Source organism: Cricetulus griseus, assembly GCF_003668045.3.
Source record: "Cricetulus griseus strain 17A/GY chromosome 1 unlocalized genomic scaffold, alternate assembly CriGri-PICRH-1.0 chr1_0, whole genome shotgun sequence".
NCBI lineage: Eukaryota > Metazoa > Chordata > Mammalia > Rodentia > Cricetidae > Cricetulus > Cricetulus griseus.
In genome coordinates, this window is record NW_023276806.1 from 228,400,424 (window position 1) to 228,417,009 (window position 16,586).

General features: G+C 37.8%; 1 protein-coding gene across 1 annotated transcript; it reads left to right on the top strand.

The window, feature by feature from the left end:
* The first annotated feature begins 2,764 nt into the window (after positions 1 to 2,764).
* Positions 2,765 to 3,703, top strand: LOC113832467 (olfactory receptor 14J1-like). Its single transcript, XM_027388660.1, has one exon. The coding sequence runs from the start codon at positions 2,765 to 2,767 to the stop codon at positions 3,701 to 3,703; it is 939 nt and encodes a 312-aa protein (XP_027244461.1).
* Positions 3,704 to 16,586: the final 12,883 nt, after the last annotated feature.

Here is a 16,586-nt window from a genome sequence, read left to right on the forward strand (position 1 = left end):
TCCCAAGTGATACAGGTCCAGTGTAAATGTAACATTGTCTAAGTGTGCACAAACACAACCCTCCTCCATCAAAAAAGCAGTTCAACACAATTGCTCTCCAGGGACATAATATGGTTTCAAAATCTGCAGTTGTGGAAAAGAAATATCAGAGGTTGCTGATCAGTGTGGAAAGCTGCACATAAAAGACTTCCTGAAGTGAGTTTTACAAACTTGGATGAGGAAAGACAGATATTTTCTGAAAATTCTAACATAACCTTATAATCATACTTAGTTTGGAAAAGCAAGGCTATAATTATAACAAGGGAGTAAAGACACTTTACTGAAAATAAAGATTATTAAAAAAAATTCATGTAGACATAATAAGGGGCCATGTGAGAAGAACAGTGAATGAGAAAATTTTGCATGGTATATTCTTGCATTTGTGACACTTCTGTAAGCTATTAAAACACTTCTTCAACAGCTCTCAGATGTCAACAAGGGAGACAGCCCTAGATGGACATGCTTAATGTGATTGTGACCTTGGTATTGTATCTTTTTTGGTATGTGTAAATTTTTATAGCTCGGATGCCAGTTCTGTTAAGTTACTAACTCTTACATTTTTCCTATTAAAATGCTGAACTCCAAGCTGATGAAATTGTTTGTGTGGATCAAGTGAGGCTTGTTTTAGGAAGGAACTAAACATGCCTCCTGTCTCATTTATGTGAATGATCACTATTACTCAGCTTTCTTACCTCTCAGTGCACTGTTTGATTGATCAGATTAAAATATTGATATTAAATGAATGAATATAAAACCTTATTTTGAACAATAATCTTAAGTAAGTTTGTCATTTTACCAACCTCAAGGAAAATATTATCAAAGAAGCAGAATTAGTAAGGAAGAAAACTGTGAGAAACATGTAAGATCTCTGGTTTGCCCTGATTTCTGTTCTAGAATATGAGGTTTTGAAGAAACCAAACCATATGAGATTTTCTAAAAGGATTAAAATTATGACTTAAGGTACACAGAGAAGGAGACAAGAGACTTTCAGATATAGACTTGTATCACATGAAACAAAAGTTATCTGGTTTATTTAACAATGTTTTATTTTCCTTTAGATGGAGGATATTTCTATGCAGCCCCCACTGGTTTGAAGTCAGCATGTGACTGCCACAGGTTCTGGGATTCTTTTTCTCATGTTGTGCTTGACTCTAAAACTATTTTCCTTGTAATCAAACCCCAACATCCTGTCAAGTAATTGGACAGAGATTTGGAATGATTTGCTATCAAGATCATTCTTTGCAAAAGAGATGTGTGGGAGGTGGAGAGAGTTTGTTCTATCTCAAGAGAGTGCCATTAAATGGAAAATGCCTCAAGACTGAAAAGAGTGACCCCAAATTTTACTCTGTGATTGCATTTGTAAGCATATGAATTTTAAGTAGACACAGGAAATATTTGGTGATATTTCACAGGACTTAAAACCTCAAAAGACTGCCATGTTTGCTCTTGTTGCCTAGAACTCACTAATAGAAAAAAAACATGCAGGGGCAGGAGAGATGGATCAGTGGTTAAGAGCACTGTCTGCTCTTCCAAAGGTCCTGAGTTCAATTCCCAGCAACCACATGGTGGCTCACAACCATCTGTAATGAGATTTGGTGCCCTCTTCTGGCATGCAGGCCGAAAACAATACACATAATAAATAAATAAATCTCTAAAAATATATATAAAGAAAAAAACATGCAGAAAGCTGACCCTTTGTTAAATTCTCATCAACTCTCAAACACAAAGATGTATCATGCATGAGGAGAACGATGGGTTATTTTCAGTCCCTGAAATATCAAGGCAGAGGATCATGAACTAAAGCATAACTTCTAGTCTATATGAAACATAAATGATTCTAGTCTTCCTGTCTTTGATTGAAGTCAGACACTGGATTGACCATTGTCCTCCATATCTTAAACCACCTCAAGAAATCACAGTCTGTCTCTGCTTTGTGGTAAGTGCTAACTAACTCTTTGATAGCTATACCTGAAGGCTCCTAGTATGGACAGCGGTTCAAATAGAAGCTGCTTGTCCCCTAAAACACTCCATAAAATGAAATAAGATATCTAAATTGGGAGTGACATGTATGTATTCCCCTGCACATGAAGTTTTTTGTTCTTGATTTCAATAACTCCTGCATGGCAATTTAAGAGCAATAAAACTATTCATTTTTACATTTGATTCTATAATAAAGGTCTGTAATGACAGTATTCTTTGCTAAAAATATGTCTGTTTCTAGTGGACAACCAAACTTTATTTTAATTTCTGTTATATTCCCTATAAATGCCTGTTCTACTGCTAAAATGCCCTATCTATACAAACTCTGTAATATCTATACATAAATAGTACCATGTTCAAAAATTTCTCATCCACAGCCCATCACTGACTGTCTATTGATGACTCAAATAAAAGCAATGGGTTTCCATTGTAGCAATGAAATAGTGATTTTTCATATGGCAAACATAATTACATTCATTGAGAGAACTAGTGATGGACCACATGTACATTGACCTGTAACTACTGGTTTATGAGTGGATAGCGTGAGTTCCATTAACATGAGAAAAATGTGTTCTCACTTAAGTTTCCCAACAGCTAGAGTCTGTCTAGTTTAATACATCTGTCAACTGAGACAGTAATTCTTGAAATAAATAGTGATGAACAAATAAATAATGCCTCAGTATCTTTATATTTCATTTGCTATATCATTTTATTCCCCAGCTGCTACCACAATTCTATTCCCAAAATGTTTGTGAGAAACATAACCACAATGAGTGGATTCCTCCTAACGGGGTTCTCTGACAACCGTGAGCTACAGATCTTGCATGCTTTGCTCTTCTTGGTGACATACCTATTGGGATCAGCAGGTAACTCCATCATTATCATCATCACAACACTGGACCCACAGCTGCAGTCCCCAATGTACTATTTCCTGAAGCACCTTTCCCTTCTGGACTTCTCATCCCTCTCTGTCACAGTTCCCCAGTATATTGACAATTCCTTGGAAGGCAGTGGATACATTTCATATACTCAGTGCTTGCTGCAGGTTTTTTTCTTCACGGCTTTTGCCTGGGGTGAGGTGGCCATTCTCACAGTGATGTCATATGATCGTTATGTGGCCATCTGCCTCCCATTGCACTATGAGGTCATCATGAGTCCCAGAAAGTGTAGGTTGGCTGTGACAGTTGTATGGCTAAGCAGTGGCATCCCAGGAACCTTGTATATAGCAACCATATTCTCTATCAGGTTCTGCAGTGCCAAAATAATCCACCATTTCTTCTGTGATGTCCCCCAGTTGCTCAAGCTCTCCTGTTCTAATGATTATCTTATAGTAATAGGAGTGGCTGGTTTCCTGTCTGCAATGTCTTTTGCCTGCTTCATTGGAATTGTCCTCTCCTATGTCCATATATTCTCCACAGTTTTCAGGATGAACTCTGGTGAAGGCCGGTCTAAGGTCTTCTCTACTTGCCTGCCCCACCTTTTTGTTGTCTCATTGTTTCTTTCCACAGGTTTCTGTGCATATCTAAACCCAACTTCAGACTCTCCAAATGCTTTAGATTTCTTGTTCTCTATCTTTTACACAGTACTATCTCCAACACTCAACCCTGTCATTTACAGTCTGAGAAATGAGACCATAAAGAGTTGTGTAAGGAAGTTACTGTTGAGTACAAAATTCACTGGTTAGAATCATTTTTGTCCTGTTGTTACTAACTGTTCAATTTTATGCAGGAATGCTTTTATTCATTGGTATTCATTCAACCTGTAATGTTAATGAAGAGTAATTTTCTCTGTAGATAAACTACATTTAAACTACATTATATAACCGTTGTCCTTATGCAAGTGCATTGTCTGATTTCTTTGCATTTTACTATTAAAACTGTTATTCTTTTGAATTAAGAGAAATTAAAAGCCTTATAATATAGATCAGCTACTTCTTCCTAATGCATCCACACACAGACACACTGACAAGTGTCTTAACACTTTTGCAGAGGCAATATTACAATATTACAATAAAAAGAACAAAAGTGAGCCGGGTGTTGGTAGCGAACACCTTTAATCCCAGCACTCGGGAGGCAGAGGCAGGTGGATCACTGTGAGTTTGAGACCAGCCTGGTCTACAAGAGCTAGTTCCAAAGCAGCCTCCAAAGCCATAGAGAAATTCTGTCTCAAAAAAACCAAAAAACAAACAAATTCAAAAAGAGCAAAAGTGATACTATTAACCCCAATTCCACCCACCAAGTCATAATTTTCAAGTCAACCATTTACTTTCAAATTTTTATCTTAAATTAATTTTATCTATCAATATATATTGATATATATTTATATGATATCACTAGGTACATTTGCATAGTCTTATATTTTTCTAAAGTACAGTTTTTAATTCATATTAAAATTTATATTTATATTCATGCATTTTGCCTACATTAAGTATCTTCAATATTCAATTACTATAAGTAGTAATAAAATTGAAGTTTTGTCTTATAATTCTAAAGAATAGGTTTATTGAATCAAAGTTTATAAAATATTCACCTCTCTTAAATGATGTGACCATATTTCTTTCCAAAAATAAATCATTTATGTGTCAATTAGCAGTGTAGGACCAAGGCACTTCTCTTCTAAAACTCCCATGACTTTACAGGTTCATGAAGAACTATGCATAAGGAAGCTTAGAGCTGGATTAAGTCCTGTCATCCTGTCAGATGCCTGAAACATAATGATAAACATCACTAGAATACGTATAACAGCAATAATTCACATTTACTAAATTTCTTCAAATGTATGATAGTTCAACAGATCAAACACATTGATAATATTTGTTTGTTCTCATATGTTTTAATGTTTTATATATTCTCTTATTTTTGTAAGAAGCTTCATAAGAATGATAATCCATTGTTTTATAGTGGTAAAATAATTCTTGTTTCTATTTCATTTATTCCAACCATTTTTTTAAATTAAATTTTGTATATAGGATATTGAGTTTTAGGTTTGGACACCTGTAGTAACAAAACTTAGCCTAGATTTTCAAGATACAACTACAAGTGAGTGATCATCATACATTTTACCTCCTCAAAAACTGGACTGTCAATCCATCTGCTGAAACATGTAATTTACATTTGATTCTCTTTTGATTACACACTTTCTGAAATACTTCTGTTATTTTATTAGTTTATTGACAACATAAGTAAATCAATTACATTTTTCTAGGCTTATATTTTGAATGTATTTGTATGAGCATCTAATTACAAATTTTGGCTAATAAAATATTGGATTATCATTACCAAATGACTTGGGTGAAGATCTACTCATTGGTTTATAAGTACTTTATTGTCTTCTGTATTAGATCTTCTGACTGTCTTCATTTTAGTTCATAAAATTATGTTCCTTAGCCAGATTGTGGTGGCACACACCTTTAATCCCAGATTCAAGGGGCAGAGACAGTCGGATCTCTGTGTGTTTGAGGCCAGCCTGTGAGTTTCAGGACAGTTAAGCCTCCATTAAAACATATTTGCTACATCATTTACACAGACTTAAGCGATGCTATTTGAACACCCACTTATTCTGTAAAAGTTAAAGGAAAGTATTATTATTTTTTGTTGTCTAGGTTGGATTATTCTCAGAAACAGATGTCTGTCTGAGTATAGACAAGTGAGTTGGAAGGCACCCTCCTCTCACCTGGTTTCATTTTCCTCAGTTATAAGCTTTAATTATTTCTTTTGTGAGTTTATAATTACATCCTTTCCCTGTTTCCTTTCCTCCCTCCAAACCAGCCCATACAACCCACTTTGGATCCAAAATTATTAAACAGTAATTGAAGGGATAAATAATCCACAAGTTTTTTTGTGTGTGTTTCATTTATTGCTTTGGGGGATACAATATTTTCTTCTTAATTGTTTCCTGTTTAAAGAAGCTTTTTATCCAAGAATGAGTATTTCCTGCAGAGAACTTAAACATGCACAAAGACCACCTTGGATAAACACTTGGACATGGCACTGTCATGACTGTTTGAGTTCAAAGAAGTTAATATGTACAGTACTCTTGCTGAAACGTTGGGAATTGATTTTGTCCTCATTTTGTGTGATCATATAAATGTCACAAGTCTTAGGCTGTTCATCTTTATGCCAGATGAAATCTTGCTCAATCTCACTTCATCCTGCTAATCAGTAAACTGAATATCAGTAATACATAAAGTACTTTGTCTTAGGGCTTCTATTGCCTTGAAGAGACACCATGACTTTGGCAACTCTTAGAAAGAAAACATTAAATTGGGTTGACTTGCTTACAATGTCAGAGATTCAGTTCATTATTGTCATGGCAGCAAACATGGCAGCATGCAGGCAGTCACGACATTGGCTATATTTTGATACGAAGGCAACAGGAAATGGTATCAGATACTGGGCAGTGTCTTGAGCATAGGAAACTTTAAAGCCCACCCCCACAGTGACACACTTCCTCCAACAAGGCCATAGCTTCTCCAACAAAGCCATACTTCCTAACAACAGCACTTCCTATGAGCTTATAGGAGCCAATTACATTCAAGCTACCACATTCCACTACCTGGTTGCCTTAAGCTTATAACCATATCATAATGAAAAATGCATTGAGTCCAACTTCAAAAGTCCCTACAGTCTATCACAGTCTCAACGATATTTAAAAGTCCAAAGTTCAAAATCTCCTCTGAGACTCATGCCATCTCTTAACTTTGTAATCCTCTATAAAATAAAAAAATAACCACATATTTCCAACATATAATGTTCCCATTCCAAAACACAGGGAAGAGAGCATAGCAAGCAATATTGGAGAAAATCAAGACCAAACACCAGCTGGGAAAACACCAAACTCCATCTCCATGTCTGATGTCAAAATGATTTTGGGATCTACAACCCCTTTCAGCTCTGTTGACTGAAACACACTTCTTTCTCTTGGGCTGGTTCCACTCCCTGTTACCAGCTCTCCTCAGTGAGAATCCAACAGCTCTAGCATCCCCAACATCTTAGGTTCTCCAAAGCAATCCAGGATTCAACTTAACAGCTTCAAGAAATGGCCTCTCTAGGCCTCCATTCAAGGACACCCCTGACATATTCCTGGTCTTAGTGGCTTTCCTTAGTCCTGCAGGAAGGTTCCATGAGGCCTTTCTTCTATCCTTGACTCTGGAACCATGTGGCTGAAGCTGCCAACTGGGCTGGAACATGGTCCCTTCATTTAATTACATATTCACCAGCTTTCTGTCTTCCATCACTGCCTAAGCTTGGCTCCCCATGAATTGTTTTGTAGACCAGGATAGGATCAAACTCACAGATCCACCAGCCTCTGCCTTCTGAGTGCTGGGATTGAAGGCTTGCACTACCACACCCAGCTCTAAGCTTTTCTTTAATTCTTTTTCACAATTAGCTGGCTGGAATCTTGCGCTGAGGTCACAACTCCCTTTATTCAATTTCTTAACCCATTCACATCCTTGAACACAGGAGTTAGCTCCATTCCATCTAACTCCATTCCTTTTTTTCCTCAAATTTTAAATTTTGTGATTTACCCTGCCTAGCTTGCTCCTTTTCATTATAAATCTTCATTAGACTTACCACTAATAACCACAAGACAGAGCCTATCTTAGGCTGTTTTGAGATTTCTTCTGCAATGGAATTAATCCAAAACTCTTTACTGTAGCCTGAGGCAGAGTATTCTACAAGGGCAAGAGGCAGCCACTTTCTTCACCCAAGTATCACAAGAATGATCTCTAGGCAGCACGCTAAAATTCTTCTTCTCTGAAATCTGGAGTGAACCCCCCCACAGTTCAAATAACTCTTAGCACCATTGTCTTCCATGCCTCTGCTAGTATGACCAATTAAGCAATGTTTAAAAGCATTCCACCACTTCCCTAACTCTCGAAGTCCATACTTCTCTGAACAAAAACATTGTAAGGCCCATTACAACAATAACCCAATTTCTGGTACCAATATCAATCTTAGAGTTTCTATTGCTATGAAGAGACACCACAACCACAGCAACTCTTATAAAGAAGATATTTAATTGTGGTGACACTCTCACAGTTTCAGAGGTTCAGTCCATTATCACCATTGCAGGGAGCATGGCAATGTACAGGCAGACATGGTACTCACTATATCTTGATATGAAGGCAACAAGAAATGGTCCTAGACACTGGGAAGTGTCTTAGCATAGGAAACCTCAAAGCCTGCTCCCACAGTGACACACTTCCTCCAACAGGACCATACTTTCTAATAGTGCCACTCCCTATGAGCTTAGGGAAGGTCATTACATTCAAGCTACCACATAGTTTTATTTCAGTCATCTGGAAATCTTTTTTTTCTCACACCCACTCTGCCATTATTGTTATGATTGTTTCAAGTACACTTTATTTTATTTAACAATGTCTTCAAATAACAAGAGTGTGGTACTAACAGCTTAATTCAGTATGTTGTGATTGTTTTGTGTTATTGTTATTTGGTTATCCCTTGCTGTATCTAACTTATAAATTAAACATCATAAGTGAATGAATATATTGGAAGGCATAATATATATGGGGTCCAAACCTGACAGTTCACGCTGGTGAGGACTTAAAGGGAATATCCATCCACTGCTGATGGAAGTACAAACTTGTACAGCTGCTTGGAAAGCAGCATGGTGGTTCCTCAGGGAGTTGGGAATAGATAGACCTCAAGGTCTAGCTATACAACTCTTTGGGCATATACCCACAGAACTGTAAATCCTACTATAGAGACGGTTGCTCACCGAAGTTCATTGCCACTCTATTCACAACAGCCAGAAACTGGAAACTGCCTATATGTCTGTCAATGAATAGATGGATAAAGAAAATGTGATACATTTATACAATGAAATCTTTATCAATCATTTAAAAATGAAATCATGAAATTCACGGGTAAATGGATGGAGCTAGAAAAAATCATCCTGACCTATGTAACCCAGACCCCAAAAGCAAATATTGTATGGTATATATTTACTTATATGTGGATGCTACCTGTGAAGTCATTGATAAACAAGCTACTATCCATATAGCCACAGAAGCTAGGCATAGGGTAAAGGACTGTGGTGTGGTACAAATCTCCAGAGGAAAGAAAAATAGAATAGAGAGTTATGGGTGGCTATAGAAGGGAATGGAACAGGAGGATCAAACAGGGAGAGGAGGCCAAAGGAGGAAATGCAGGGAGGGACAGCAAAAAACTATGGAACATTTGAGGGGTTGTGTGAAATCTAATATAGTAGAAGCTTCCTAAAATATATACACATATGAAGGCCATCTTAATAAAATTAGCAAGTAACAGGGAAGACAGAACCCAAATTGGACATCTCTCATCACCAAATAGAACTTCCAGTACCAGGAATAGGTTACATTAATGGAGTTTCACCACTATAGATTAGTGTTTGTGATACTGAAAGGTACTCTGAAGAGTTTTGAGAGGAGAAAGGCAAACATTAATCCAGATACAAACCTTTCTATCTACAATGGTGACCTGCATGCAAGATACACTGACACAGTAGTGGCACCAAAATTGTGGGAGTATGATTGGAATTAAGGCCATTCCATGAGATGGAACCTCTCCCTGACACTTCTTGGGTAGCCAAGAACCTGAGACTAAATAGGCCAGAGATCTAGAGGAAATCCCAATATCACTGTTTTGCTAAAGAAATGTGGCAATAAAATTATTTTTAATGATGTTCTGCTGTATTCATAGATCAGTGCCTTGTCAAGCCATCATCAGAGAAGCTTCTACTTGCAGTAGGTAAGAACAAACACAGAGATCCATAACTGAACAATGTGCAGAGAAAGAAAGACTCTGTAACACTCATTCCTAAATGAGATGTCTCTATCAAATATCCCCCCTCAGGGTTCAGGGAATCCTGTAAAAGAGGAGACTTAAAGAATGCAATAACCAGAGGGGATGAAAGAGTCTAAGAGCCAGAGGGGATGGAAGCCACTAAGGAAATCAGACCTTCTAAACACAGCAGAACTGATGTACATATGAACTCACAGAGACTGTGGCAGCATGCACAGAGCCTGCACAGGTGCACCAAATGGGGTCCCAGCACTTACAAGAGAAGTGTACACAGTCTCTATCCCTAACTCAGAAACTGTCCCCAATTGATAACTTCTTGAAAACAAAAAATTAGTTTTCTCCGATGGGTCTCACTCTTAAGGGCAGGCCACAAGCTCAGCAGTGGATGGCCAACATAAAACAAACTCAGTGGCATCATTGGAGGCTCTTTGTCAGGGCATTTATTTTAACTTTACAGGTGCTTTGCAGTTACACTATGTGTACTGACTGGTTTTGTGTATCAACTTGGCACAAGCTAGAGTCATTAGAGAGGAAAGAGTCTCAGCTTAGGAAATGCCTCCATGAGATCCAGCTATAAGGCATTTTCTTAATTAGTGATCAATGGGGGAGGGCCCAGCCTATGGTGGGTGGTGCCATCCCTGGGATGGTGGTCCTGGGTTCTATAAGGAAGCAGGCTTAGCACACAAGCCATGGGGAGCAAGCCAGTAAGGAACACCCCTCAATGGCTAGTGTATCATCTTCTGCATCCAGGATCCTTCCTTGTTTGAGTTCCTGTTCTGACTTAGTGGTGAACAATGTGGAAGTGTAAGGCAAATAAACCCTTTCCTCCCCAACTTATTTTTTGTTCATGGTTTTTCATAACTTCAATATGATTCCTGTGTGTGTGAACATGTGTATCTTTGCATGTACATGTTTCTTGTGATTTTTCTTTGACTGTTTTTCTTCTGTTTGCTTGTGTTTGTACTGTTCCAATATGCATTTTATTATATTTTATTTTACTAACATTCTTTGGATGTCTGTGTGTTTTCTAATGAGAGACAGAAAGCGTGTGGATCAGATGGATGGAGAGTTGGGAAGGACTTGGAAGAGGTGGGGCGGGGAAACCATAACCAGAATATATTGCCTGAAAAAAATCTATTTTCAATAAAAGGAAAATAGGAACATAATATCCTCAATGTACTTGGAGTGACACTGGCTATATCAACCACATTCCAGGGCAGACCCCAATCTTGTAAGTAGTTAGCCAATGAAAAGACTCCATGGGTGTTTTCTGTTGTTGCTTGGTATTTTTCTATTTTTAATAGAGAACATGAAAAAATTGACAAGGTAGGGAGTTGGAAGAGGATCTGGGAGAAGTTGATGGAGGGGAAGAACATGAGCAGTAGCTGTTTCTGACTCTTTTACTGGCTTTTGGGATCCAACTCCCTATACAGGGTCACCTTGCCCAGCCTTATTACATGGGGAGGTGAGTCAGTCTTACTGTAACTTGATATGCCATGTTATATTGATATCCATAGTAGGCCTGCCTGTAACGTGAATGTTTCTGGTCCAGCTAGGCCCCACCGCCTCTTCAGCCCCACATGATCACACAGATGCTATATTAATCATGAAACTGTTGGCCACTAGCTATGGCTTCTTATTGGCTAGCTCTGTATAAATTATTAACCCATTTCTAATAATCTAAGTATTTCCACATGATTTTCTCTTACTGGAAAAAGGGTCCAGACCTGTTTCTCTTTTTGTGTCCTGCATGGTGACTGCTCAGCGACTCCACAGAGAAGAGAAATGAGAAGAGAAGAGAAGAGAAGAGAAGAGAAGAGAAGAGAAGAGTGTGATTTCTTGTTTGTCCCTGCTTATATTCTCTTTCTGTCCAGCTATGTCACTTCCTGGGATCACATGATGATTCCTCTCTGCCTACACTTCCCCAAATCCTCCACATATATCAGTCCCACCTATCTTGCTGCCCTTTTGGCCAAAAGTGTTTTATTCATCAACCAATAAGATAAACATATACACAGAACATCATTCCCCATCACCTGCCCTTTTCTGAACAGAAACAGAGGAGGAGTGGATTGGGGGTGTGAACAGGGGTAGAGGGGACTGGAAGGAGAAGAGGGAGGGGAAACTGTAGCTAAAGTGATAAATAAATAAATAAATGAAATTCTCAAAAAATTAAAAATAAAAATCTATGTTCCTCAAGAATAATGATGAACTACTGAAACCCCAGGAGAAATTATAGGAATGTAGGAAAGTAAGAAGGCAAGGGAGGGAGCTTATAAATTTGCACAAAATGTGTTACTGGTATAGAAAAAAATAAATTTAATCTCACTATAAACCCTTTAGGAGGAAATGTAAGACATACTTGTCAGAATTGTCATATGAAAAATGAAAAACATGAGGTATATATTAACACATGTGTGTCACTACTTGTGAGAAGTAATCTTTTTTCCAGAGAGATGCTTAATTTGTAGGTTTATTACAACCTTCTAGACTTATTTGCCAACTCAGCAGGCCACTTTTCTTTCTTAAAACCACCTGGCTTTATGAGTATCAGAATCAGTCAGTATTTACTAGATGAGTACCCAATATGTACTAAAATATTATGTGAGAAACAAAATATAAATCATTAGCAGAACTGGAAAAGAACCTATATCTTTAGCCAAAAAACTTAGGCATCTCAGACACCAGAATTGAAAACCAGAGAAATAATTTTTCAAGTTGTCCTACAGCATTGTGGTAAGACTAGAGAAAAAGAAAACAGTTATCAAAATTAATACCTTTACCCTATATCCCTGGACTGTCTAGTCTCTGGTTCTTGGTCACTCAAGAAGTGTCAAGTATGGGTTCCATCTTGAGGAATGGCCTGATAGGGGATGTCCTTCTGAGTGCTGTGAATATATGTTTCTCTTATTGGTTGGTGAATAAATGCTGATTGGCCATTAACCAGGCAGGAAGTAGAGAAGGGGGTACCAGACTAGGAGAAGGCTGAGAAAGCAAGAGGCTCGGGCATTACCAGTAAGCCAAGACCAAGCAGAAATACATAGATTAATAGAAATGGGTTAATAATTAAGAAAGAGCTAGCCAATAAAGAAGCCTGAGCCGTTGGCCAAATAGTTTATAATTTAAAAATGTGAAGTGGGCAGAACAGAAACCTCCATCTACAATGGCCTTAAGTCAAATCAGGTATTGATTGGTTACTCACACAAGATTTGGGGCACCATTGCCCTGGCACATACTGCAGGCAGGACACCAATGTAGATCAAAGAGTTTATGACTAACTTGGTGTTGATATTTCTCCTTTGGTAGCATGCAGAGTCCCTTCCTGTACTAAAGATCCTAGCATATGGGGTGAAGGTTCTGTGTAAGTGTGTAGTTCTGACTTCTTTGTCAAAAATCATATGTCCATAGGTGTGTGGACTTACTTCTGGGTCTTTAATTATTTTCCATTGATCAACATGTTTGTCTTGTTCCAATACTATGCTGTTTTTTATTTACTATAGTTCTTTAGTGATAAATTTGAAGTCAGAGCTAGTGATTCCTCCAGGAGTTTTTCTATTATTCAGGAATGTTTTATCCTGGTTTTCTTCTGTTTGCATATGAAACTGAAAACTGTCCCTTCAATTTCCAAGAATTGTGTTGGAATTTTGATGGGGATTTCATTGAATCTGTAAGTTTCTTGATGGGGTGACCATTTTTACTATATTAATCTTACTGATCAATGAACAAGGAAGATCTTTCACCCTCTGATATCTTCAATGTATTTTTTTCAGTGTCTTAAAGTTTCTATTATAAAAGTCCTTCTCTTGTTTGTTTAGAGTTACCACAAGATATTTTACATTTTTTGATGCTATCATGATAGCTGTTGTTTCTCTTATTTCTATCTTAGTTCAATTTTCTTTTGTATTTGGGCTACCAACTTTTATGTGTTAGTTTTGTACCCTGAAAGTGTTTATCAACTATAGAAGTTTCCTAGTGAAATTTTTAGGGTCACTTATGTATTCAATCATATCATCTGAAAAATAAATAAAAATGGACTTTTTACCTTCCTGTTTGTATCTCCTTGAACTCCTTTGGTTGTCTTATTTTTCTTGCTAAGACTACAAATCCTATATTGAATAGATCTGGAGACAGTGGACAACTTTACTTGTTCCTGATTTTAGTGGAATTGCTTTGAGTTTCTCTCCATTTAAGTTGATCTTGACTGCAGGCTTCCTGTAAACTGCCTTTATTATGCTTTCAGTTATATCGCTTTCTCAGGACCTACTGTAGTAGAGTTGCTAGGCTCTAGAAGAAACTATTGTGGTGGCTGTTTGATTTTGTTTTTACCCTGACATCTAAGCATCTGGGTTTAGGGTGACTGTAATTCTAGGTCTTGTCTTTGTTGGATGAGTTTTCCACTCCTTGTTTTCTGTTGACCTCACTGGATCTTAGAAGCATGTGGTGGCTGTGGGTTGCCTGATTCAGAGTGTTTCTGTATCCTTTGCCAGGTGAGGACACTGGTGATTCTCAGATAGAACTTATTTCTAGGTGTTGGGAGGTGACAAGAAGGCATGGGAGTAGGCTGGATGGGTCAAGGTAAGAAGATCCACAGAGGGAGGAAAAGTGGGTCTGCTCTTTGGTCTGCCACAAGGGTCTGTGAAGTCCCCAGGGAATAGAAGAAGAGAGGGAAGACAGACCCCTATAGGTGGTCTGCTGCAGCGCTGGGGACAAGATTGGAGAATTGGAATTGGAGGACAAGAAGAAGACTGAAGATCACCTGATTCCCTTACCAGTGTGGCCAGTGGGTTTCCAGGGAGAGCACCTCAGGTGTTGGCAGGTCAGATGAAGTGATGAGGTGAGGAAGGAGGGCTGTAGAAGATCTGCTTAGTTCCTTTGGAATGAGAGCAGAGAGGAATGAGAGGCTCAAGCAGATAGTCTTCTACAAAGCTAGGGATAAGATTAGGAAATCATAATTTGAGGAAGGGAAGGAGAGTAAAAACTACCTGTTTCCCTGGCTGGTGTGGCCAGTGGGTTTTCAGGAAGATCTATGATAGGTAATCTTAATTGTCAATTTGACTAGATTTTGAAACAAACAAACAAAAAACCCACCACTGGTTATGCCTATGGGAGTATTTTCACAATGGTTTATCTAAGGAAAGAAGATGAACTCAAGGTGGGTTGGTACCATCCCATATGCTGATCCTGAGCTGAGTAAACATGATGAAATTGTACGTACTTATGATGTTCTGCACGACGTTTGATGTATAGCTGCTTTGTAAAATGACTAAATCCAACCAATTAGAATCTGCACCAAGTCACATAGTTATCATGTAACTTACCCATTCATTTGGCGAACATAATTTTTTATATCTTGACAGTTATAAACAACACTGCATACATATCTAAATATATTTATATATACATATATATTATGTGTGACATAACAATTTTACTTCTTTTTTATATAATATACCTCCTTTGGATTCATATAACCAGTAATGGAATGGATGGATAAAATGGAAACTAGTTTTGATTTTTAAGGAATTCCCTTTTTTTCCAGAATTGTAACCCACAAACCATTATTATAATCAAATAATGAATATATCTATCACCTCCCAAAATTTCCCCTGTTGTGTTTGTGTGTGTGAAGACATGAGCTCCACCCTCTAAATAAAGTATGACATCCACAGTACTGTGTAGTTAACTACCAGCACTGTGTGGTGCACAAACATCTATGGCTTATTCTTCAGAACAGAAGCATTATACATGCTATAAATCATCTCCTCACATCATTCCCTGTCCAAGACAATCACTACGCCATTCTCTGATGTTACATGAAATATTGCTAATTTCATTGTACATTGAATGTTACTATTAGAGGTGCCTTCTTTCTATGGAATTGCACAGCATTTGTTCCTTTAAGATTAGCTTTTTTAAAAAACATATTTTGCTCATGTTTTGGGAAATAGTATGAATCTCATTTTAATGACTGATCACGTTTTCAAGCTAAGAACTGAAATGAATATGAAGTGAAAATCTTCAGCCTTATATGTTTCCTGGATTATTATTTGTGCTTGAATTAGAACTTAAACATGATCATTAATACTTATTATGAACTTGGTAGGCTGGCCTAAGCAGGCAAGCCTCTGGGCACACCTGTGAGAGATTGTCTTAATTAAGTTAACTGAGGTTGGAAGATCCAACCTAACAGTGGGCAGCACCATTCCCTGGGCTTGGGTCCTGGACCATATAAAAATGAGAAAGAGAGACGGGCACAAAGTATCATCACTCTCTGCTTCCAACTGTAGATGTGGTGTTCCCAGCTGCTCCAAACCTCCACCACCACCACCATTTCCTGAACAACATACACTATAGCCTGGAACAGTGACCTTTCTGTGATGATTGCGTTGTTAACTTTATGTGGAGTTAAGTTAATTCACTCTATTTTCAGTTCATCTATTCTGCTTCTGCTGTTGTCATCTTTCCTGACATCAAAACCCAGACTCTTTGGCCTCAAGTGACCCAAAGACACTTGATTCTTCAAGAACTCCCAGGCTTTCAGTGCCAGACTGAAACTACTGAGACATCCAATCTAGTTTGAAGATAGCCATTGTTGGACTACTCAGACCATACCATATAAGCCAATCTAATAACACTTTTCAGTTGTACTCTTCTAAAAACCCTGACTAGCATACCTTCTTTCCTTGAGTCACTTTTCAGGGTACCTTATTATAGCAACAGGAAATAACTATTAAAGCAATTCTCTACTGTACCTAAATAAAC